This window comes from Onychomys torridus, chromosome 19 (genome assembly GCF_903995425.1).
Source record: "Onychomys torridus chromosome 19, mOncTor1.1, whole genome shotgun sequence".
NCBI lineage: Eukaryota > Metazoa > Chordata > Mammalia > Rodentia > Cricetidae > Onychomys > Onychomys torridus.
In genome coordinates, this window is record NC_050461.1 from 29,947,099 (window position 1) to 29,973,044 (window position 25,946).

The 25,946-nt window shown below is 42.2% G+C and overlaps 1 protein-coding gene across 2 annotated transcripts in view; it reads left to right on the top strand.

Moving 5' to 3' along the window:
- Akap7 (A-kinase anchoring protein 7) overlaps nucleotides 1-25,946 on the top strand; it is a 146,783-nt gene that overhangs the window by 39,566 nt on the left and 81,271 nt on the right. For both annotated transcript variants that reach the window (XM_036168918.1, XM_036168917.1), the window contains exon 6: nucleotides 21,857-21,969. In XM_036168918.1, the coding sequence (XP_036024811.1) occupies nucleotides 21,857-21,969 (113 nt within the window). The remainder of the gene's footprint in view (nucleotides 1-21,856; nucleotides 21,970-25,946) is intronic.

Sequence of the window (25,946 nt, forward strand, 5' to 3'; positions counted from 1 at the left end):
AGATTGAACCTAGGGCTTTGTGTGTGCTAGCTAGTCAAATCCTCTACTAATTGAGCTATATCCCTACCCCAACCAGAATTTATTTTTTAATTTCAGTATTGAAACTGTTTTTTTTTTAAAACGTTTTTTTTTTGAAAGAACAGGCTTCTTTTTTTTTTTAATCTTATTTCATGTGCATTGGTGTTTAGCCTGCATGTATGTCTGTATGAGGGTTCAGATTCAACTGGAACTTGAAATACAGACCGTTGTGAGCTGCCTTGTGGGTGTTGGGAATTGAACCCTGGTCCTCCAGAAGAATAGCCCATGCTCTTAACCACTGAGCCATTTCTCTGACCCCAACAAATCATTTTTGATATGATGCTATTGGATGGTTAGCTCGTGCGTCCTGAGATAGAAAGGCTTTGCTGTCGGAAGGTTTAGGATTTAACTTATTTTAATTTAGACTGCAGGACACTTGACCTGTCTTTCTTATTCGAGTCCTCCTTTGTTTCTTTCCCCTTATTTTCTCATCATTTATCATGCTATCCAGTTCTTTGGAGTCATCTTAAGCCCTGTTTTGGGGTAGGGTAGACTGAAGGATGTACAAGCAACCATTCAAACAGTAACACGTAGAAGCCAAGTAGGATGTAAGAAGCATTAGCTGGCCAAAGGGAAGGCACGTCTTAAGAGCTTTGAGGGCAGAGCATTCCAGAATCGATGCCCATCGTCAACAACCCTAATGTATTTTTTCTGACTGACTACTCAAGAGAAAATGCTAGACCTAAATCTTTTCTTTTGTAATATAAATATCACTGAAACATTTCTAATTAGTCATTCAGTCATTGTCCTTTTCAGTAATTCAATGGGTGCTTGCAACATTAAGAATTCCATCCATTCTCAGCAAATCTTCTCACAAAAGTATTTTCCAGCTTGGATGAAAGCTCCATTGTGTGGTGAAGAATGTGAAATCTCACCAGCTTTAATGGGAACAGGAACCGATGGGTGTTCCTTGTCATTTTGGCCAAGGCCACTGGCCTTGTCATTCCTTTCTTTCTTCCAGATGCATTAGCGACTACTGCTTAAAAGTATTTATATTCTGAAACTTTGAGCAAAACATTACAGAGGATAGAAGACGTAGGGAAAACATCACCGCTTGGTAAACTCACTTTTAGCTTGTTATGTCAGCACTGTGCTGTTGCTTGTGCTTATTGTTTTCATGTCTACTTATAAGAAACCTAGGTGTTTTAATAGTCATGGGAGATTTCATTTATCTACACATTGAAGCAACAGATTTTGTTTATTTACGTAATTGTTTTGGGAAAAGAGTTTGTTCTGTATCCCCTACTGGCTTGATACTACAGAGCTCTGGCTAGCTACCTCGAACTTGAAGTTATCCTCCTGTCTCAGCTTCCCAACCACTGACATCATATATGTGTGCCACAATGCCAGTTGTCAAGGACTAAGCAGTGCACTGGGAATGCCTGGCACTGGAGTTGACTTGGTACCGCCATTTATGGTAGTGCTCATGTAGTCAGAGGATAGACACTGTTTTCAGTATTTTATTTCTTTATATTCATTGGATTGTTTTTTAGTATTGGGGATCAAATGGAGGCCTTGGCTCTTCTTAGTGTATGTTCTATCATTGAGTTCCACCCCTAGCCTCTAGATTTAGTTTTAAAGGAATTCTTTAGGATCAGGTTATATGAGTCCAACAGCATCATTACTAGGATCTCTCTCTGGTCTCCCTCAGTTCCTTGATCTTTTTGAAAGAAGCCAGGGAAGACACACAGGTAGGTAAGGCTTGTTACAGAGTAATGTGAAGCCCTCTGAAGATGAGAGTGGGCAGTGGCCAAGGGACCACTGTCCTATCTGCACATTAGGCAGGTTTCTAAGGTCTGCACCAGCCAGCTTCCTGGTGGGTTTTCCTGTCTAGGTGATTGACCCTGTTAGGTAGAGTTGATGGTACCTCCTTGCTTTTTATCAGGTGATCATCCAGATAGTAACCTTAGAAGGGTTAGGGCTCATGAAACCAGCTTTAGATAGTGATCCATAACCTTTGTGGAGTTCGGGATGTCATATTCCCTCAAGGGCCAGAGATATGACTCAGTCTCATTCCGCCAACAGTAACAGAGTCCTGGAGTTCTAGTCTTTGTTTATACAGGCTGTTGTTGTGAGACGGGATCTACTCCCTAACATCCCCTAAGCCTGCAGATAGCTGACGAGCTACCTAATGGTATCAGTGCAATAATTTAGTAATAATTTTGTTTTTATAGCACATCTTAACTATTTGTTCAAATGGTGTATCCTAATTTTCAGAAGAATATGTTTTATTAGGATATCATTAAAAAACTTTGTTATAAACTGTGTGTGTGTGTGTGTGTGTGTGTGTATACCTACATAGGAATATTAAAATTTTATTCAGGACAATGGAGGCAGAGCTAGTGAGACTTAATAGATAGCAGGAGAATTTTTAAAGGATGTAAGAGTGTGATTTATCTAATTTTAATTGAGAGAAGTTTTAGTTCTTAAGTTAAATTCTTAAAGTTTTACATAGTTATTTATAAAAAGGAAATGACTTTAGATGCTCATATTTGAATCTATTACTGAAAATTGTCAGAATAAAGAATATTAAGAAGCTGGGTACAAGCCTGATTCCAGCATTAGGGAAACTGTGGCTGAAAAGGCATGAGTTAGAAGCCTGGGCAATACAGTGAGACCTTTCCCAGAAGAGAAGTAATTAGGAAATTTTAGTGTAAAAATTGGAGAAAATTCTTGTGTACATTTAAACATAGAGTCTAAATTAATGAGCTTTATCCATTGATGGGATTTAGGATATCATGCCTTAAAATATTGTGTGTGTGTGTGTGTGTGTGTGTGTGTGTGTGTGTGTATCTTCATGTGGTATGTACACATGTGTGTGGTGTGTGTGTGGAGGTGGAAGTTCCATGTCCTGTGTCTTCTTTAATTGTTCTTCACCTTATTTTTTTGAGACAGGGTCACTCACTGAACCTAGAGCTCATGGATTTGGCCAGGCTGGTTGGCTAGTGAGCTCTCAAGGGATCTACCTACCTGTCTCTGCCCAGCCAGTGTTGGGGTGGCAGGTGTGTGATACCATGGTTGCTGGGGATCTGAACTCAGGTCCTCATTCTTGTGGGCAAGCTCTTTACCCACTGAGCCATCTCTCCAGTCATACCCTAAGACATTTTATTTATTTATTTTGATGACTAACTTATTTTTTACTTCATGTGCATGGGTGTTCTGTATGCATGTATGTCTCTGTACCATGTGTGTGCCCGGCGTGTATGGAGGTCAGAAGGAAGTATCACATATCCCCTGGAACTGGAGTTCCATATGGTTGTGAGCCACTCTGTGGGTGCTGGGAACTGTACCTCTGGAAGAGCGGCCAGTGTTCTTAACCACCGAGCCCTCTCTTCCATCTCCAAAAGCACGTTAAACGAAGGACTGAATTTGAGAGGCTGACAAGTCATTCTCTGACCCCCTGCCCTTCCTCTGAAGAAGGTTATGAACTTAGGAAGAATTTTCTAACCATCCATGGAAGCAGGTTGTCTGGCTTAAATTTGGGAGGTAATCTTCCTTGTATCTGGAGGAAAGGAATGTCCTTCTCTCTGAAGGCATGGGGACACAGAGAGGCTTTTGCTAAGTTCTCCCAGCCACCACTCACACTTTGCATCTAATTGTACTTCTCTGTAACTATCCACTTGATTCAACACACCGTGAAAGACACACACACACACACACACACACACACACACACACACACACACACACACACACAGTTTGGGGTTAGAGAGATGACTCAGAGGTTAAGAGTGTTCTGTAAGCTGCTCTTCTAGAGTCCTGAGTTCAATTCCCAGCACCCACATGGTGGCTCACAACCATCTGTAATGTGATCTGATGCCCTCTTCTGGACTGCAGGCATACATGCAGGCAGAACACGGTGTACATAAAATACATGAAAAAAAATCCACAGGGGTTTACCTGCTTTTGGGCGGGGGTGGTCCTCAGTTTTTTTTATGTCCCAAGTCACATAAAACTTCTACTAGATAAAATTGCGTGCTTTTCTCGTTACTTTGTCTTTTCTTATAGAATTCTAAGCCATCAACATAAGAAAGTAAGCAATGTGTTGTGTCTGTGCACCCACCCCCCCCCCCCCCCCTCAGGCTTGAATTACACAAGCACATATGCTGTTATTAATTCTTTTTGTTCTTCTGATCTGAGTGGTTGTTTTGTGCTGGAGTCTAGAAGAGGCCAAGTCCATCTCTGCATTCCTTCATGTGCCTGTGGGTTTGTGGGGGGCTCTTGGGCACATGCCAGTGTTTGACCTCAGGGGCTCTGGGTCACATCTTCTTACCTTGGTCTTGTTTCCCAGAGTAAAACAGCACCAGCTCCTTTCCTAGCATGATCCTGTAGCCTTAGAGATTATGAAGATACAGAAAACTGAATTTATATGACATTTCTTTACATTTCCAGTGATGAAATTGCTCTGAAAAGCTTTCTGCATAGAAATGGATATAGAATTTTGTTCATTTTTTTAAAAGCAAAATGCAATTTTGTTAAGAAGGTTATTAGATTGAGAGATTGCTGAAACTTTAGCCAGTTAGAATTATAATGATCTTCGCATACTTTTTGTTCAAGATGAGAAAAATGCCCTTGGTTAGGATGATAAATGATTCCAGGTACATTTTTCTCATAAAAGAGAAAATGAAAGGCTTTAGGATGCTCATTTGGGCATTATGCCTTCTCCTGTTTTGACTGTCATTTCCCCCAAGATGGAGAGGACAAACTATTCCTGGTTCCTTGTAAGGAATTTGTTCTGCTCCAGCGTTTCTGGGCCTGCCCAGGCTGCTGTGTTACCTCAGGAAGGCCTGGACTTCCTGTCTGCTGGTGTCTCCGGAGCTGGCCGACCCTTCACCCTATGGCCTGGGTTAGGCTCTCTTTGGACATGTCGGAACAACTTTGCCACACTTCCTTCATGTACCAGAGCAGGCTGCCTGCGCGCCCCGTCCTGAGTCAGCTCATCCATTTCTGTCTGTTTGCATGCGACATCTGCCGTGTTTCCTCCCTGCCCTCGTTTCTCTTGTAACCCTTGTCCTTGTCCTCTCTTTCATTTGCTTGATTTTCAGTCAGACATAGGAATGAACTACCTTTGTGGATGGGTTTTTTTTTAATCATTTTTTTTTTCTTTTTTCGAGACAGGGTTTCTCTGAGTAGTTTTGATACCTGTCCTGGAACTCACTTTGTAGACCAGGCTGGCCTTGAACTCACAGAGATCTACCTGCCTCTGCCTCCTCAGTACTGGGATTTTAAAGATTCATTGTATTTTACTTTGTTGGGTGTGTGTGTGTGTGTGTGTGTGTGTGTGTGTGTGTGTGTGTGTATACCATGTATGCATGTGCCTATGGAGGCCAATAGAGGGCGCTGTATCTGGAGTTAAGGTCCAGATGTGGGTGATGGGAACTGCATCTGGGTCCTCTGCAAGAGCAGTAGGAGCTCTTAACACCCCCCTCCCCCGTCTTTTCTCCAGCCCCTGTAGTCAGCTTACAAAGATGAATTCATTTAGTTGCAGTACAACTGTGACATAGGGCTCATCATCGCCCTCACTTGCTTACCCGATAGAGAAAATAAGGCTGAGGAACTTGTTGGTAAGGGGCGGAGCTGCCGCGTATAAATCCTGGCAGTTTGACTGCAGATTCTGCGCTGGGTAATTGTATGGTAATCTGTCCGTTTGTAAATTAGCTGCTGGGCTCCCCAGACATTTTCTGTGAATACTTCTTTACTTTCTTGGCTTAGCTGAAAACCAGATTTTCATCTGAAATGGTAGTTTCTATTGGTGGGGAGGCTGCTCATTTCAATCCATCATACCCAAGGCCCAGAGATGTCACCGCAGGCTCCTGGTTCATTCTTTGAACTTCAAGCACTTGAATAATGACATGGAGACTTTTTAATAATTATGCAAGCTTGACCTTAGCTTAGGCTTGTTCCCAACTAGCTCTTAAAACTTAAATTAACCCATTTATAGTAATCTATGTTCTGCCACGTGGCTCGGTACCGTAGATCTTTCCGACTTCCTCTTCATCTGGCTGTCGAATCTCCCACCTCAGATTCTTTCCCAGAGCTCCTATCTCTTCCTGGAAGTCCCGCCTATCCGCTCCTGCCTAGCTATTGGCCATTCACCTCTTTATTAAACCAGTCAGAAGGTGCCTTAGGCAGGTGAGGTAAACAGAGACACACCACAGAGTACAAAAAGATCGTCCCAACAGCGGTTCATCACTTTGTTCTTGTCTTGACCTCACAGATGCCTTTCCTCATTGGTCGTTCATGGTGTCTGGCTTTGTTATCTCCACTTTTCCTTTCTGCTGTCATCCTGGCATGTTCTGTCACTTATTGAAGCTTTTTGGTTCTCAGCCCATACTGTGACTCCTGCGTAGTGCTCTAATAGAACACAAACCGCGTGAGCAAACCCTGTGAGCGTGCTGGTTCAGAGCGAGCTTTGGAGCCAAGATAAAGCCTCTGCCTGTCTTAGCTCTTGTCAGGTCTTTTGCACAACCATGGGACAAGTAACCAACACCAGGACTGGGAGAATTTCTAAAAGTCTGTAAGGTCAGCATTGGGTATGCTCAAGAGCACAAGCTGAAGCGCAGACCTGGGTTGGTGTTAGTATGTGACCTGATGGCATAGGTCAGAATGACATTCTTTACACAAAGCTGTCATTTTGAAGACTTGCTTTTAAGAGTGAAATGTTAGCTGGGCAGCGGTGGCTCAAGCCTTTAAATCCCAGCACTCGGAAGGCAGAGGCAGGTGGATCTCTGTGTGTTTGAGGCCAGCCTGATCTACAGAGTGAGTTCCAGGACAGCCAGGACTGTTACACAGAGAAACCTTGTCTAAAAAAATAAAAAAAAAAGAATGAAATGTTTTAAAATTTTGTTTGACAGTTTTGCATAGTAATAAATTGGAACTATCTATTTTAAATGAGAAGTATAAAGTTTTTAAATTGAAGTTGGTCTTAGCATTATGCCAGCCTTTATTTTGAAATACAATTCAGATCCCTTATGAAAACCATGTAAAAATGAAATGGGTTCAGGCAGAAGAAACAGGTCTCCTTAAAATAGTAACACTGGGAATGGCAGAAAGCATTTCCTGCTTTTGTTTCTTTGAAGTGTTAGGTGACTGAAGAGTGATTCTAGAATCTTATTCATTTTCTTCATATTATATGTGACATGGTTGCATAATAATTTACCCCGACATTAGAAAGAATCTCCCCACTGAAAATCATGGAAAGAAATTGCTTGGTGTTGTGAGACATATTACTGCATCACAGATCAGGTTTTTTGAAAAATGATAACCTTAATAACCATTCTTCTTATAACCACACAGTAAAACAGAGAATGTATGCTATAGACCACCTAGCTTACACTTAACACGTGAGTTTGGTTTAGATAATGTCTGTAGCTATTGATTCTGGGTCTGAATGTCACCAGGTTAAGAGAAAAAGGCATTAACATGTATCAGAATTAAAAAATAAATTTATGGGGTTGGGGATTTGCCTCAGTGGTAGAGCACTTGCCTAGCAAGCGCAAGGCCCGGGGTTCGATCCTCAGCTCCAAAAATAAATAAATAAATTGATTTACAGTTTGACCCAAACTGGTGAGAGACCAGTTTTAATCCTGCCTCTGTCTTTCCTGCAGCTATGTGACAGCTAGAGAGACAAAGGCGGGGGACTTTTATGTGTGTGTAAATTTGGCTTAAGACCCTGTCACTCCCAGAACAGGGAGGGAGGTGAGTGACCCGAGGGAGAAGCAGGGACTTGGAGGTAGGCCATTTTTACTTCCAGCATGCTCTTCCCATGGGTCCTCAGGCTTAGCACCCCTAATTTCTCCTTATTTGGGGCCATTCCTCAGTCTGGAGGGATTTGAGGACCTGTGCCTTCTGGTTGGCTGCCTGTCCCTCATGAAGGGGTGGATCCTCTCACTGGCACTTGAAGCCTGAGAGTAAAAAGGTCGTTTTATGCTTGTGACTGAAAGATCCTCTGAGGAGATGGTAACCTGGAGCCCAGGTTGGAAGCTGTCTGATCGCACCTCTAGTGGAAGGGTGGGTAACACCCTTTAGTTACAGCTTTTGGTAGGCCATTTTGATGATCTTCCTGTGGGGTGTGTGTGTGTGTGTGTGTGTGTGTGTGTGTGTGTGTGTGTGCTTGCACATGAGTGTGAGTACACATGCCTGTGCAGAAGCTAGAGAAGACTGTCAGTGAAATTAGATTTTAAGAAAATTAGGCCAGGCGTCGGTGGTGCACGCCTTTAATCCCAGCACGTGGGAAGCAGAGCCAGGCGGATCTCTGTGAGTTCGAGGCCAGCCTGGTCTACAGAGCGACAGGCACCAAAACTGCACGGAGAAACCCTGCCTGGAAAAAAGAAGAAGAAGAAGAAGAAGGAGGAGGAGAAGGAGAAGAAGAAAATTAAAGCTTACTTTAGCATTTGCTTCTTTTTAAGTTCTTTTTGAGTACAGTTCAATTTATAGCTCATTAAATGAGATACTATTTTTAGAATATAAGTTTCATTGACTCAACTTTCATAAAAATTATGATTCTGGCAATAGTAAATAGTGCTTGTGGCTTTCACACCTTCTACAATTAAGTAAAACTGGTTCCTGAGTTACTGAACTCTTCATGGACACACAATTATAATTATTTTTGTAATTGCCGTTCATCTGTCACTCTCTGCCTTACTGCTTTGAAACATGGTCTCAGTGGACCAGAAGCTCACCCTTTCAGTGAGATGCTGACCAGTGAGCCCTGGGATCTGCCTGTCTCCTCTGCTGGTGGTGGGGTTGCAGATACACACGGGCAGCCATGCTTGGCCTGTGCATGATGCTGGGCATTCACACCCTGGTTCTCTCATTAGCTGAGCAAGGGTTTTTACTCACGGAACCATCTCCCTATTCCTGGATGAACTTTGTTCTTTGAAGTCATCAATCATGGGGTTCCTTGTGAGGGTTTGGTGTGGTCCCTGTGGGCAGTCTGTTCTCACATAGGAAGAAAAGGCAGGCAGAAGAAAGCAAAGCCTCTATTGCTCCCTTATTTCTTTTTTGCCAAGTTAGAGCAACAAAGGATGTTCTTTCAAAATTTGCCATAGAAAGAGTAGCTCTTAGACTAAGTTAACCTGTAGCCTGTAGTCCATTATCCATTATTAAAATGATCATGAGCATCGTCATGTTACTACTTTTTTTTTTTTTTTGAAACAGGGTTTCTCTCTGTCTTCCTGGCTGTTCTGGAACTCACTCTGTAGACCAGCTGGCCTGGAACTCAGAGATCTGCCTGCCTCTGCCTCCTGAGTGTTGGAATTAAAGGTGTGTGCCACCAGCAAGCATCTTGGAACAGATGTCCTTATGCACAATTTTGACAGTGTATACTGACAATGTTGAAACCAGGTTATCTGTAAAACCTGTGTGGTTCTATCAGGTCTCATCTGAGAGCCACCATTGGAGTAGAATCCAGAAAGAAAGCTCGCTGATTAACAGTGAACAAATGGTAAAAACAAGGAGCAATACAGTAGGGATTAGCTAAACAGTTCTAAGTTTAGTCTTTCCCTAGAATGTAATCATACAGAATATCAGGAATTACATTGCAATAATTAAGCTTCAATTGCTTTGTTGTGTTTATACTGATGACATTTTTAGACTTCCTTAGGCACATGCCACAGGGCTGTAGACTTACTCCGAGTACAGAATGGAAGAGTTACTGTTTATTCATTAAGAGCACATATATAACAAAGAAATTAAAAGACATGAAGCTTGGAGGGAGATGGGAGGGTATGAGGGAAAATTAGAGAGAGGAAGTGGTGGATAGATATGATCCATACACATTGTATAAACACATGTAACTTTCAAAAAGTACAACGATATATTTAAAAAATGTAAACAACCACATTTTAAATAAATTTTGCAATATAAAGTTAGTTTTTAGTGCTTACAAATGATACAGTTGAGAAAATTTCTTTAAAACTAGTTATTCTTATAAATCTTATATTAAAATTATAATTTTAAACTTACTTTGAAATGAAGAAAGCAAGATTATTGAGTTACAGAGACATGACTCATGCTTCTTAAAATTATAATTGTGTGTGTATATAGAGTGTTTAGTAACTCAGCAACCCAGTTTTAGTTATTTTTAGAGCACATTAAGATAGTAATTAGACACCGTTATATTAGGAACGATACAGATATTATCATCACTTAAACAAATCATTTGTTACTTTCCCCACTTACTTTAGGGATATGGACAAGAAAGATAAAATCAGATTTCTCCATTACAGACTCCTGAAGGCCGGTTCTCGTGGTGCAGACTGTCAATTTAGTATATGGGAGGTAGCGTCAGGAAGATCAGAAGTTCAACGCCATCCTCGACTACAAAGTGAATTTGAGGCTAGTCTGAGCTGTGAGGCCCTCTCTCAAAACCTAATAACCACACCAGCTGAAACAGCAAAACAAAACCACCAAAAAAAAAAGGAAGCAATTTCGATAATGTCTTCCTCCTAAGTAGACTGTGCTTACACAGTACGTAGTGATGGCTTCAGTGTTGACCAGTCAGCAGTCATGTATGCTCACATCTTTACTCCAGACAAATTAGGAGTGTTATTTATGGATATGAGACCCAGATGTTCATGAGAAACAGTGTGAAAAGCAGGAGGTTTTTACCTTCACATTTTATTTTTTAATTTTTTTTTTTTTGAGCTGAGGATCGAACCCAGGGCCTTGCTCTTGCTAGGCAAGTGCTCTACCACTGAGCTAAATCCCCAACCCAGCTTCACATTTTATAAAGGTTTTCTGCAAAAACACTTAATGATGGCATTTTTAAAAATCTAGGGCTCAGGATGTAGCGCAGTCACAGAGCACTTGCCCAGCATGCAAGAGCCTTGGTCCAGTGCCCCGTACTTTCAAAAGAAGAAAATCTAAAAGCACGGTGCAGGAAACCAGCAGCAGCTCACCTATGTCAGAAAAGCAGGCAAATCTCTGTAGCCTTTGCTAAGACCATTGGCATCAGTGACTCAAACAGATCGGATCGACAGGCTAAGAAAGCTGTAGTTGTCAGTTCTATTTGGAATAGTCTTTTTTATTTTTTATTTTTTTTTAAGAGAGAGTCGTCTTTTATATTTAAAGATTTATTTATTTATTATGTATACAGTATTCTGCCTGCATGTGTCCCTGTAAGCCAGAAGAGGGCACCAGATCTCATTACAGGTTGTTGTGAGCCACCATGTGGGTGCTGGGAATTGAACTCAGGACCTCTGGAAGAGCAGTCAGTGCTCTTAACCACTGAGCCATCTCTCCAGCCCCCATAGAGAGTCATGCCATGTAGCTCAAAGTGACTTGACATTCAGATCCTTCTGCCTCAGCATGCTAAGTGATAGGACTACATATGCTACTATGTCCAGCTGAAATGATCTCTGAGTTGAAGTGTCCTTTGCAGTGAAACAGAGAGACGTCTGCATAAAACTGTCACTACAATGGGTGATAGCTGTTTTATAACTCATTTACAAGTATAGTCCTTTTATGCAAGTTACAAACTCTAGTTTTTTAGTGTGACATTAAAAATAATTTTAACTTTAGCTGGGCAGCGGTGGTGCACACTTTCAATCCCAGAACTCGGAAGGCAGAGGCAGATGGATCACTGTGAGTTCTAGGCCAGCCTTGTCTACAGAATGAGTTCCAGGCCAGCCAGGATTACACAGAGAAGTTCTGTCATGAAAAACAAAAACAAACAAAAAATTAACCAAACAAAAAATTTTAAAAATATTTATAGGTGTTTTGCCTGCATGTATGTCTGTGTAGCATGTGTGTGCCTGGTGCCTGCAGAGGCCAGAAGAGGGCATCAGATCTCCTCAAACTGGAGTGATAGGTGGTTGTTGGTTGCTATGCGAATGGCAGTAATTTGACCTGGGTCCTCTGGAAGAGCAGCCTGTGCTCTTACCCACTGAGCCATCCCTCCGGCCCCAACTTCAGGGTATTTTAAATTAATGGAAAATAATATCCTTAGTCATCTTAAATCTTTACTGCTTATAGTTTATTTCCTCCAAAGAAACACTACTAAACTCATTCTCTGAAGCCAGCATTATTATCTGGTATCAAACCCAGATAGAGACACAACAAAAAAGGGAAACTTTATAGACCAGTTGTTCTGATGGACGTAAACATAGAAATTATCAATCACATCCTTGCAAACTGAATTCAAAAGTGCATTAGGAAGATCATATACCACGAACAGATTGGTTTCACTATGGGGATGCAAGATGGTTTGATGTAAGCAAATAAAGAAATATAATATAGTACATTAGTAGGCTTAAGGGCAGAGATCCCATGTTCATCTTAATGGATTCAGAAAAGGCGCCATCCCAGAATGATAGAAGCCTTGAGGTGGAACAAATATGCCTCAACATAATACGGACTGTATATGACAAGCTTTCAACAGGCATTATACCATGTGGAGGAGATCTGAAAGCGTGTTCTCTAACATCAGAAATGAGACAGAGGTGCCAACTTTGATCTAGCTAATATAGTCTGGAGGTCTTCCCTGAAGAAGCAGGACAGCAAAATAGAAGGGTACAAGGAAGCAATAATGAAGAAGTCAAAGTATTTCTACTTGTAAATGACATGAACCTACAACCCAGAGAATCCAGATGCCGCTAAGAAGTTTAGAGATTAGAATACTACTTTCAGCAATGTTGACGGTCCAAATCAACACACAGAAATTGGTGGTTTTAGCAAGGCATGGTGGCATATGCCTGAGGCATGGTGGCATGTGCCTGAGGCATGGTGGCATGTGCCTGAGGCATGGTGGCATGTGCCTGAGGCATGGTGGCATGTGCCTGAGGCATGGTGGCATGTGCTCGAGGCATGGTGGCATGTTGCTGTAATGACAGTACTCCATGATCCTCCTGCAGAGTTCCAGGCCAGCTTGATCTACACAATATTTAGTCTCACAGCAGCAACAGTCCCCTTCTCCAAATTAAACAAAAATGATCAGAAACTTTTTAGAAATATGTAATCTAATAATGAACTTGCAAAGAAAGAAATCAGAAAAAAAACCTATATTCATAATAGCTTCATACAATCAAACAACAATGAAAACAAAATGAAAAAAAAAAAAAACAAAAACAAAAACAAAAACCCAACCCCCAGCCTAGGAATAAACCTAACCAAGGACTGAAGATACTAGAAGATTTCAAGACTTCTCATGCTCATGGATCAGCAAAATTAATGTTATAAAAATGGCTTTGTAAAAACCAAAGCTTACCTGTAGATTCAACACAGTTCTCAGCGAAATTCCAATGACGTGCTTCACAGGTCTAGGGAAAAAAAGCCTAAAATTCAGAAAAGCACGAAAGACCCCCTTCAATAGCCAAGGCAGTCCTAAGCAGAGACAACACTGGTGCTGGTATTGCAATACTGTTCCTCAAATATGCTAGAGAGTCATAGTAACAATTCCTCAAATATGCTACAGAGTCATAGTAACAAAGGCAGCAAGATCTGAGCATAGAACAGACAGGGAGCTCAGTGGAATGGAATAGAGGATCAAGGAATCAAAACACATGTAGCTAGAACCACCGAATCTTTAAAAGGTGCCAAAGACATGTATTTGGGGAAAGAAGTGCCTCTTAGATATCTGGTGTTGGGAAAACTAGCTAGGCACACGTGAAAGAGTACAGCTGTATCCCTGCCATGCTGTGCAAACTCACAATGGGGCAAAGGCCCTAAAGAAGACCTGAAATTCTGAAGGGCTGGAGAAAACTTAGGCAAAACATTTCAGCATCCATGCATGGGTGAGGACGTTCTGGAAAGGGCTCCGGTAGCACAGAAAGCAAGCCCCAAAACTGACCAGTAGGGCTGAGTGAAATTGAAAAGCTTTTGTGTAACAAAGGAAATGAGCAGCAGAGGGAGAGACTTCAAGGGCAGGTGGAGGAACAGAGGAGAGGGATGGTAGTTATAGAAGACAGAGTTTATTTGAACTTGGGGTTCTGGAGGGATAAGAGCCCCTCATGACAAGGAGAAATGGCAGCAGGTGGCATGGGGGCCGAAGCAGGAAATGGAGCTGGAGAGAACTAGGTCTTTAAACTCTCCAAGCCCACCCCTAGCAGCGTACTTTCTCCATGGAGAAGGCTTGTCTCCTGAACCTCCTCACACAGTGCCACCAACTGTGGAAATGGGTGAGCCTACAAGGTGGGGGTATCCTCATGAGACCACCACAAGAATAGAGTCTGGGTGATTTGAAGGCAACGGGACAGACGACAGGAGCAGCCTGAGGCAAGGAGGAAGGCGGGGGAGGGGAATGGTAGAAAATAAGAGTGGAGTAGAATAATGTAAGTATGATGATGAAAATGTCATAATGAGCCATTATTTTGTATTCTGACATAAACAAACTAGAAAGTTTATTCCCTGTAAATTTTATTCCTTTAAAATAGCTGTTCTCCAACTGGGAGACACCATCAGATAATGTCCTTGGTGGTTTTTTTTTGTTTGTTTGTTTTTTGTTTTTGTTTTTGTCTGACACTTGGCTGTAAAGCTTGGCTCTGGGCCCCCAAACAAGCTTAGACTAAGAGGAAAAGACATTATGTATGTATGTCTGCATATATACACATTCTTGTATGTGTACCTACACATATATGTACATACTTAAACACATATGTATAAAAAATGAGTGTATTTACGACTTTGAACCAAATCGTGGAGAGAAAGTTCTTCATCTACTCTGCCCCCTTATAGAAGTGTTACAAAGCATAGAAAAGGTGAAGGAAAAGCCAGGAGGTAGGTGTGTGCTCGTGTCAGTGTGCCAGTCTGGGAACTTCTGGGAGATAGGCTTCTCCTGGGAGAGGAGTCATTTTCCTGATGCTTGGGCTTTGGGGCTGGACTACTTTCTTCCTTAGCATGGCATTTCTGTCAGGGACCCTAATTCCTTAGGTCCCAATTACAGTATTGCCATATAAACAGCCTTAGGAAATATTAAAAAGAAGAAAGGGAAATATGTAGTTTGCAAAAAAAGAGTATGTAATTAAAAATATAGGATTCTGTTAAAAATCAATTTAACAGTTTCCTTGGAAACAATGTTTAGTGACTCCTTTATTTTTAAGTATGAATTTATTAATGCCACAATTTTAAACACTTTATTTTAGTAAAATACATATAAAGATAAATAAAGAAAAATACTTCTAGTATTTTTAAAACGTATTTAAATATTTGATTGCATTGTGTGTGTGTGTGTGTGTGTGTGTGTGCGCGTGCGCGCGCGCGCGCACGTGTGCACAGAGAGGAAAACCCACAGGAGTCTGTTCCTGTCTTCTACCATGTGGCTCCCAGGGCTTGAACTCCAGTTGTCAACACTTGGAGCAAATGCCTCCAGGTCCACTGAGACATCTTACCACCCCATAAAACATATTTCATATGAATTGTTCTTCAGGCAACTCTTTCACCTTTATCTCCGAGATAAATTATATTATTTAGGAAGCACACAGAGCTGATGTCTGAAGGATGCCTGATGTATTTGTTATGTGATTTTCAATTTAGTGCTTGAAGGAATTTCTGTATTACTTAGGAAGGACTGATAGCCTCTTTCATTATTCATGAGTTCCCCTCCAGAATAAAAGTTAACGCAGATGGAAAATGACATGTAATTTTCACATAGTGGAAACTTTTATCTTAAAAGTGATATGTATGCATAATCACTACCCAATACTCAGGCTAAGCAATAGATTATGCTGCTATTAGAAACAAAGTCAATACCCCTCAGAAAGAAGACATTTCTTTGCCCTCTTTCTATACACCTAGAAAATATACTGTACAGAGAAAACACTAATGAAAATTAAATATACTCTATGACAAATATTTAAGAGTACTATGAAGAAATATCAAAGATTTTAGGCCTAGAGAGTTATGAGGGAAGTTATGTCAAAATTATATGTAACTAAAACCAGTAAAATTTAAAATTTAAAAATGTTTCTTTAGATGTACTTGATTATTCTATCAAATAAAGTAGTATGTAATGAGCTAATGTAGCTAGCAACGAGTAGCTCAGATGCCTCCTGCCTCTTGTGTGGATTCTGTTAGCTAGAGTCCTTTCTGTCTACTGCAGTTCCTGGTAATTCATAGTACCAGGAGTCTTGTGTATTGGACACGTGCCTTAGGAGATACTGCGCCTATGTGTCTGGGGTATGTGCACAGTAAATAAAATCAGCAAGTGGCTTTGTGTGTCTACATCTTTCTGCTGGATCTGTTCCCTGGGTGATAATTCTTCTAAGCGATAATTTTTTACAATGTAAAGTCTGAGAACCCAATCTTCAAATTATGCCTGAGTCCCGGGGGTCAAACCTTAAGAACTGAGTACATTAGCCCACCCTGGTATGGTTAAGCCATAGGACTTTGCCAATGTTCATGTAGTTTTGACTTAAGAAACTAACACTTGTGTGTAATTCAGCCTAATATTTCAGTTCTAACTAGTTTTCTGACAGCCAAGAATGTGTCAATATAGAAAGAGCCCAGGTGGAATTACTAAATTATTGTGACTGTACTATGATTGCCTCATGACATACTCTTGCTGGATTCTGGGCTTTCTGCTTTGGCTGCCCTTTGTATGGATTCCTCTAAACCTCATGTCTGGTTAGATGCAGTGTGGCTTCAGTGGGCCAGCTACGGCACCCAGTGGTCAGGAGAAGAGCTCTTTTGCTGTCTTGGGCTCCATAGATCCTAGAGCATCTTCTTGACTTCGTAGCCTTCCACGCTTCCTGGCCTCTCCAGAGCTCTTATGTGAACTCCTTCCCTGCTTCATTCAGCCAAAGTGGCAGTCTCTGCTTGCAGCCAACAGGCACTGTTTTCCCAGCCTTTTAGTGTTTCGTTGGGTACCCGTTCTTACTGCAGAACATGGAAGAAGTCATGTGATGGCAATGACTAGGTGAAGGGTTTTTTATACATGTCCCAAATTCACATAACATGATCAGAATATGTGTCGCAGCACACACCAGCATTTGGGAAGCATTCACAAAGCAAACGACCACAGTAAGGCTTTCATCACACAGCTGGACAACATGCGGTAGTGTTGAAGCTTCTTCTCCTGTCTCCTGTTGCTTGTCCGCCCTCCCCGCACCCCGCTTCCCCCAGTGTTCTGCATCAGCAACAGTGAAAGAGTAGAGGTAGAGAAAGGCATTGTGGTTTTGACAGCAATGTTGCCGAAATCAGTTTTTCCTGCACCCGATGTTAGGAGATTATACAGTTGTAGATGTAGTTAGAGGGCAAACAGAGGTGTGACTTCTCCCTGCCATCATCTTGTGACTAACAGCGGAAAACCACAGAGACTGGAGCCTCTGACCCCCGGAGCGGTATCCTAAGGCAGCACAGCCAGGTTTTCCTGCGCTCCCAGCTATCAGTAGAGAGGAAATGAAAGTATGGCATCATATCCTGTTCCAGGTGGCCCCATCCTGTTCTGCTCCTCCCCGCTCAGTTCACAATACTTTACTTCTTCTCTGTGTTCAAGAGTTGGAGGAAGGCAGTGAAGGGCCTCAGACAGTTCTGTAGCTGCTTGCTCTGCTGGGCCAGGAGAGACAGACACCATACGAAGTCCTTGTGTATGGGAATAAAGGAGGACCTAGTGTGTGGAGTATCACTTTAACAATGTAAAGATGTGTTACATTTGTTTATGCTGCATTTGTTTAACGATGTAAAGATGTGTTGCCTTTGTTTAACGATGTAAAGATGTGTTGCTTTGCCTACCAAAAGCACCTGAATGGCCAATAGGTCGGCAGTAGAGGGATAGGCAGGGCTGGCAGGCAGAGAGAATAAGTAGGAGGAAGAATCTAGGCTTCAGATGAGAGAAGAGAGAACGAGGGAGAAAGAGAGGGAGAGGCTCAGGGCCAGGCAGGCAGGCAGATACAGAATAGGACATACAGAATGAAAGAAAGGTAAAAAGCTCCAAGGCAAATCATAGATGAAGAGAAACAGGTTAAAATAAGTTATAAGAGCTGATGGGACAAGCATAAGATAAGGCTGAGCATTCATAAGTAATAATAAGTTTCTGTGTCATAACTTGGGAGCTGGTTGGTGGCCCCAAAGAAAGCCTGCTACATACAACCTTGCTTCAGAAATCAAGCATGGTACAGGTCTCAGTGGATGGCACATGGTGACTGAAGACCCAGATCCAACCCTTACCCAACATACTACGACAGTCCACGAGTGGCCTTTTTCAACAAAAATACAGTCTAGGGAAGAAGAAAGAGTTCTTAGAATGGTCTGGAATTTCAGAATGCTTACTCTACTCTAGTCAAAATGTTATAAATTATTACACGGGGATGCGAAGGGTATCTATCCTGCAGGGAAACATGCTGGCATGCTGGGTAGATGCAGTGGCGGGCTGGCAGGCAACCCACCCCACATGGGCATGGCAGCCAGTGGACATTCACAACCCAGACACTACATCCATGTGGAAATGGTTTATTATAATAGAGAGATGGACAGAATATAGGAAAGGAGAGAGAGGGAGAGGAGGAGAGAGAGAGGGGGGGAGAGAGAGAGTGACAGAGAGAGACAGAGAGACAGAGAGACAGAGAGACAGAGACAGAGACAGAGAGACAGAGAGAGAAAGGGGCAGAGTTTTTCCCTAAAAAGAAGCTTCTACATCAGGACGCAGGGCAGCCCCAAGGGGTGGGATCATAATATCAACACAAAATATACAGATGAGTAAAGACAGTTATTGTCACATAGAAATTGTTCTTGCTGAGCCTTCACCCCTAATTTCCTCATATGCTTAGAACAAAATCCAAAGACTTTAGGCCCCTGCACTTAGAATGCTGCATTAGTGAATGTGTCTGTGTGATTTATAGTAAGGGGATTATTCAGGTGTTTCTGTTTTGGAACTCTGCTGTTCTCTCTGAATTATAGCCACAGTCTTTTTATTATTTTCACATGGGCCTATTATTACAGCAAAATCCATTTTCTTAGGAGAGATGATATGACCTCATGTATCTGTTTTATTTTAAATTCTCTGGCCAAAAACCTCAACTCTTACACTAAGAAACATTCAGGAGGGTATTACTATACTAGACTATTTTTTCATCCAAGTGCTTTTTAGAAAATTATATGCATTTTTCACAATTTCTGGTCTCCAACCAAATTGGTGTCTACAACTTAAGTGTACCATTGACTCCAGTATTGCATAGAAAAAAACCTTCACTTTTTTTTTTTTACATTTGTGTGTGTGTGTGTGTGTGTGTGTGTGTGTGTGTGTGTGTGTGTGACAGCACCTATGTGGAGGACAGAGGAAACTTGCAGCAGTCAGTTCTCTCCAAGCTTGGTGACATCTTGCTGGCCCAACATCTTTCATTTTTCAGGAGTTCAGTGTCAGGATTGTGGAGTGAAACATGAACAGAGTAGAAGTTAGGCCAGCTCAACCCCATTTCCTTCTCCACTACGAATAAAAAGCAGGCTGTCTCGAGCCTGGATTCAATGTGGGAGATGTGCATGTGTGTGTGCATGCCAGTGCATGTACCGGTGTGTCTACATGTGGAGTCCAGAGGGAGATGTTGAGTAACTTACCCAATCACTCTCTACCTTATTCTCTTGAAACAAGGACTGAACCTGGAGCTCACTATTTTAAGGCTCGTCTAGCTGCCTAGCTTTCTTGGGTGACCCTCTTGCCTCTGCCCCCCACAGCAGAGGGTGGACCTTGCTGGACTTCTGTGGGTGTGGGAGATCTGAACTTGGGTCTTCATCCTTGAGCAGCAAGTGCTCTTACCCGTTGAACCATCTCCTCTGCACTGCTTTTTGTGGTTCAACTTTATCCTTTGAATTTGCTTAATTGCATCAACCCTCCCTCAAGCCACTTTTGGATAAAGATGCATTGAAAGGGTCTTTATTAGCAGTCCTTCATGAGTATGAGTTTTTCACATATAGGGCAAGGAATTCCAGCTTCCTGTTTGCATGTTCTAGCTTGTGGCTTGTGTACTGACAGCAGTATTAAACTGCCCAGAGGTCAGGGAAGTTCTAATTCATTCTTTTTGTTAGGTTCATCTTTCCAGTATGGCTGTATGGTAATTTATTAATCATACCTTTATTGGTGGAGATTATATCTGGTCTGTGCTAATTCAGGATGCTGTTTCAGTATTTTCTATGTAGAATTTTATGTACTGATATATATATTTTTCCCTTTGTGTTCTTAAGTGGAGTCACTAGTTCAGGACGCTGTGTAGTTCATGTCTTCATAAGTACTGGCCGGATTCGTGTTCGGTGCCCCCATGGCCTCTGCCCTCCTCATCCCTCTCTCTCAGTAGTTCACCCCTTCCCTCTGACAGTCCTCCTTCTGCTTTGCCATCTTGTTCACCCCCTCATAGTCCCCTTTCTGCTTTCATGCCTTATAAGCCCCTCCTTGAGAACCTACTTACTGCCCACTTGGCTAAAGGAAGAGGAAGTATTTGTGATTCATGTAAACACTGATGCTGCTACCTCTGGTCCTTAGGAATGCATGCTTCCCAGCCCCAGGCATTTTCCTTGTACAAATGTTGGCACTAGACTGAGTATTTTGAAGAATGCTTTTCAGATCCCTAGAGTTTGGCCTTGATGTGGGTCTCAAGTCTAAGTGCTCTGCTCTCTGAACTCCAGCTGTCTGGCTCTTTCCCTGTGGTTCTCTCTGCTCACCCTGGAAAGTTGCTGGGCTCCATCTGGGGTTCTCTTCCTGTACCCCCAAGATTTTAAACTGGAGCAATCAAAAGGGTTAGCCCACAGTGTTTGTTCCTTATTTTAGGATGGATTTGCACACGCTTGTTTGTGCGTGTGTGCGTGTGTGTGCGCGTGTGTGTGCGTGTGTGCGTGTGTGTGTGTATACCTGAGTGTGTGTGTGTGTGTGTGTGTGTGTGTGTGTGTGTGTGTGTATACCTGAGTATGTGGCTACACACACACAGGTGAGGCCGGAGCAGGATGTACAGTGTCTTTCTCTGTTGCTCTGCATTTTATTGCCTTACAGCTGGGTCTGTCACTGAAGCATATTTCAGCTAGAGTAGCTGGCTGGCAAGTTCTCAGGAACCATGTTTTTCTGCCCACAATGCAGGGGTGAGGTGTGTGTGTGTGTGTGTGTGTGTGTGTGTGTGTGTTCCAGGCATGTGCATCCCAGCTTATTACATGGGTGATAGGGAACTGAACTCAGGTGGCCATGCTTGCAGAACAACTCATTTTACCCACTGGACCAAGACCTGTTTCTTATATTGGTAGGGAGGGAAGGTTCTTTGCTTCATCTTGCTCAGAAATTTTAGCTAGGAAAGGTGATGGCAGACCAGCCAGTCCTTCCCTAGACCGGAAGGAAATCACGGAGATGGTCAGTGAGAGGCAGCATCATCCCGGAAAACATGGGCTCCCTTGCCACGTCAGTGGTTTGTGGATTATGTTGCATGCTTGTGTTTATCAGAAGCCTCACTGCCATAGCGCATATTGCCACACTCATTGTATTTTGTTTCTCTCTGTCTCTAAGAACAAACACCAAATAGCTATCTTCTTTTCTCATGGCTTTTTTTTTTTTAGTTAAAAATATTTTTTCATGCAATATATTCTGATCACGGTCTCTCCTCCTCCGTCTCCTCCGCACTTCCAGACCCCTCCAACTCCATGCTTTCTTTCTCCCTCTCCTTGGGAAACAAACAGAAATGAAAACCAAGAAAAAAAGCACGAGAAAACGCATACACATGTAGACACACGCGCACAGAACCCAGAGGAACACAAACTTGGAGACCGTAAGAAGATCTTCTTTGTGCTACAGTAGCCATCTCTTGAATCAGCCTGTCAATAACTAGAGATAACTGTGTGTTCCAGTAGCGTTCTGTGTTCTTTTTATTTTCTTCAGAGACGGCAAAAAGAACATTTCAAAAAAAAGGCATCCTGGCAGGAGAAAGCAGAAGTTTTAAGCCTCACTTGACCTTTATGAAACTGTCAAAGGCACCGATGCTCTGGAAGAAGGTGAGTGCACATTTGTATCATTGGACTTTTTTTCCGGGACACACCAGGCTTCAGCAGGGTTGGGACTGTGACGTTTTATATTTTGGGGCACCCTAACTTTCTTGTTCCTGGGACTCTAGGTCAATTCAGTTCTAATTCAAGGGTGCTAAAGACCTCAGGGTTCCTAGGAGGCTGTTACAGCCCTGCCTGATTGGCCGCATGGCTGTGGGGTGCACACTGACATCCGGAAGGCCGCTGCTTCTTTTGCGAGACTTCCCAGGAGGAGCCTCTAGATGGCGCCAGAGCTCAGTTGTGCTGCTTTCTTGCTTGGAGATTGTGCCTCCTTCAGCTCTCAGGGCTTCTTCCTTCCCTCTGCTCCTGTTAAGGCTCCTTGTAGCTCTGTAGACGAAGGTCACGCTTATTAGTATGTATAGCCCCAAACCCCCAGGTTTAGCATGTCCTCAGTGTCCTTTTTGTTTTTTTAAAACAAGGGTTTGGCTGAGCTTTCTACAAACTGCTATTAAAGATGTCCTCAAAAAGATGTCTTGCATATTTTTGAGAGGTAAAAATTCGCCAATCTCTACATAGGCATGGTTCCAAAATGTGTTAGGTAAAGTGATTGTTGTGATAGTTTTTGTACCTTGAATAACAACCCCCGGAGCCTGTAGACTGACCGTTTACTTCTTCGCTCTAATTATCTTTCTTGTTTTGCCTCCAATGGACTGCCTTCTTCCAAGTGGTCTCCCACTTAATCCCCGAGTGACAAATCAGTGGTCAAGGTAATCCCCCTGTTTCAAAATGTTGCTTTGTCTTTACAGTATTAACTTAGAGTGGGAGCATCCAGTGATGTTTACCAAAGGGATGCTTAAATGTTCCAGGATCTCGATTTCAACCTCTCAGACTGTTCTTATGTGATTTCTTGGCACTTAATTGCACAGAACTGACTTCCTCCCCTAGAGGAAAGGGAATGAGACTCAGAAGGTTTACATGCCTTTGGGTGGGGGGGGGGGAGGGGGGGGGGGGGGAGAGTCACCTCCTTGAGTTTCAAAGTCCCAACTCTGTGTCTAAGAACCTGTCTTATTCTCAATTTCCTGTTCTTCTCTCCTACTTTAGTTCATTCAAATTCATTTCTATATATGAGGAGCATCTGTTACAAATCAAATATTTATTCAGTATCTATTGCATGCCAGGCACTCGCTGCTTAAGTCCAGATTGGTAATCAAAATGGAAAGTTCTTGCCTGGATGGTGTATAGACTTGAAATCAAATTGCATTCTGTATAGATTAGAAGATTTAATCTATAGACACAAATTACAGTAGCCTCTCTCATCTCCATGGAAGAGACATAACAAGGCCCCCAGGAAATGCCTGAAACCACAGAAAAGACTAATCACTATATATGTTGTTTTCCCTGTATGTGTGTTCAGTCACTTAAAGAAAAGGTAAGTGTACTATGGTTTATCTTTGGCGTAGCAAATGCCAGCATTACTATGCACTTTGGGGCCATTATTATATAAAAGTAAGAATTACTTAAATGTGAGCACTGTGGTGCTGAGGCAGTAGGTCTGATAGCTGAGGTGGTTACCGAGTGGCTAACGGGAGGGCCCTGTGTACTATGTGGCTGTGCTGGCCAAGGATGATTCCCATCCTGGGTGAGGCCGAGTAGCACGGGATCTCTCGCTGCTCAGAAGGGTGCACGATTTAAGACCTGTGCATTATCAGTCTCTGGAATATTTGTCCACTGAGCTCTAGCACCAACCCTCATGTTCCTTTTTTATGTCGAGGTAGGGCCTCACTAAGTGGCCCTTCCGTTTTAACCTCCCAGGCATTTGAATTACAGAGCTATACCCCCAGGGAAGCTATTTCTTGAATTTTCTGCTTACTACCTTTAAACTGTGGTTGACCATAGAGAACTGAAGATTCAGGTAAAAGGTGAGGCCTCTGCTGCCCTGTCTGGTGTCCATCTATACTTCCCATCTCCTCCGGGCCCACCCGTGTGTTACTTTCCTCTGGAAACTCCTTCCTACACAGCGATGAAATGATATGTCAGCAGCCTCCGAGGTGTCCTGTCATCCAATCAAGGTGAACGTAAAATGAACTCTCCTTGGCTTTAGTCACCAGCTTTTAGTGTTAGTTAGGCAGATGAGAAGTTAAAAGAGGGAGAAGCAGATCTTTTCAAGTACTTGATTTTTTTTAACTTTAAAAGTTATTTTAATTGTAAAGTAATTGTGTAATTTAGACATATATATATATATATATATATATATATATATATATATATATATACATGTATGTATATGTATGTTCCTACATGAAGGAAAGTAATGAAGCTTTGTTCATTTTTGAGGCAGGGCTTCGCAGTGTAGCCCAGGCTGGCCTCAAACTCGAGGTTTTCTTGCCTGAGTCCCCTGAGCTTCAGGACTGAGATATGTAACCACGCCTGGCCAGAAATACAACTTCATACCCTAGTTCTCTTTACAGTAACACAGACCCCTCTCCCTTGGTGAGTTGGTTGGTTTCCGTTTCTTGGGGAGGTTGCCATCATCCTACAGAGCTAAGTTTTTGAAGTAGAATTCTGACATCTGGCACTCTCAGAATCACTAGATTGCCTGGTAGAACAGTGGAGTTCGCCTCTACTGCCAGTCAGCGCATTGGAGAGCAGCGTTTATTAGGTCAGTTCTTGGTGTAAGGAGAGCAAAGGTTATTAGTAGTGGCCTGTAGAATTAGAATAGCCCTTTAAATTGTCAACCGTGTAGCCAGCACTGAAAAACATTTTAAAAAGTTTATTCTTGAGACTGGAGAGCTAGCTCAGCCATTAAGAGCATTTGTTGCTCTTGCAGAAGACTCTGGTTCAGGTCCTAGTTCACATGATGGCTCACAACCACCTGTAACCCCAGTCCCAGGGGATCTGATGTCCTCTTCTGACCTCCATGGACACCAGGCACACACATGGCACACATACATACATGCAGACAAAACACACATACACATAAAATGAAATGCAGAAATAAGAACATTTAAATGTGTATTCTTTAACCAAGATGCCTTTGTTGCTGATATTATCATAAATAATCTTAAAATAGGACTAATCTTAAATAATCTTAAAAATCTTAAAAAGGAAGTTCTTGGGCTGGAGAGATGGCTCAGAGGTTAAGAGCACTGACTGCTCTTCCAGAGGTCCTGAGTTCAATTCCCAGCAACCACATGGTGGCTCACAACCACCTGTAATGAGATCTGGTGCCCTCTTCTGGCCTGCAAGGACACATACAGGCAGAACACTGTATACATAATAAATAAATAAATCTTTTAAAAAAAGGAAGTTCTTTGTGCATGAAGATGTTTATGGAAACATTACTAATACTATAAAAGGGTTCCTGTCTCAAAAAAATAAAAAAGGAAAGAAAGAAAAATAATGTCTAAAATAAAGGAATGTTTAACTCAGTTTGGTAAAGCATATCAATGATTTAAGCATATGTTAAAGTATGTAACTATAAGGACTTTATAATAGTATAAGAAAGTAAATGAGATTTAGAATGTGTGCCTTAATTAGAGATCTGTACCATAATTGGGGAGGTTTGCACAACACTTAGTGTGTCTTTTAATGCATTTCAGAGGTAAAGAGTGAGCTTCCAATGTTCTTTTAGCCAGTGGTTTTTCTGATGGACTTGTGAACAGAGCTGACCTTAACATCCCTAGGATGCAGTGAACTCTCTTTGGCACATCAAGGATTCTTACTCGACTGGTTAGGGTTTGGCTGGGTTCCAAGGAAAGAGAGCTTTGGTAAACTGAGTTAAGTAAAAAGTGGTGATGAGCATGTCAGGGGCCCATGGCAAGTCAGGAGTGAGGGGAAGCCACTGGATTCAGAGGCCCCGAAGCTTTCCCTTCCCGAGAGGGCGCTCATTTAGTGTCTAGGAGAAACTTCACAAGGCGTTATTTAAAATTGTTTTTATCATACTTATTTATTTGTGTGTATGGATACATGTGAGTACATGGATGTCA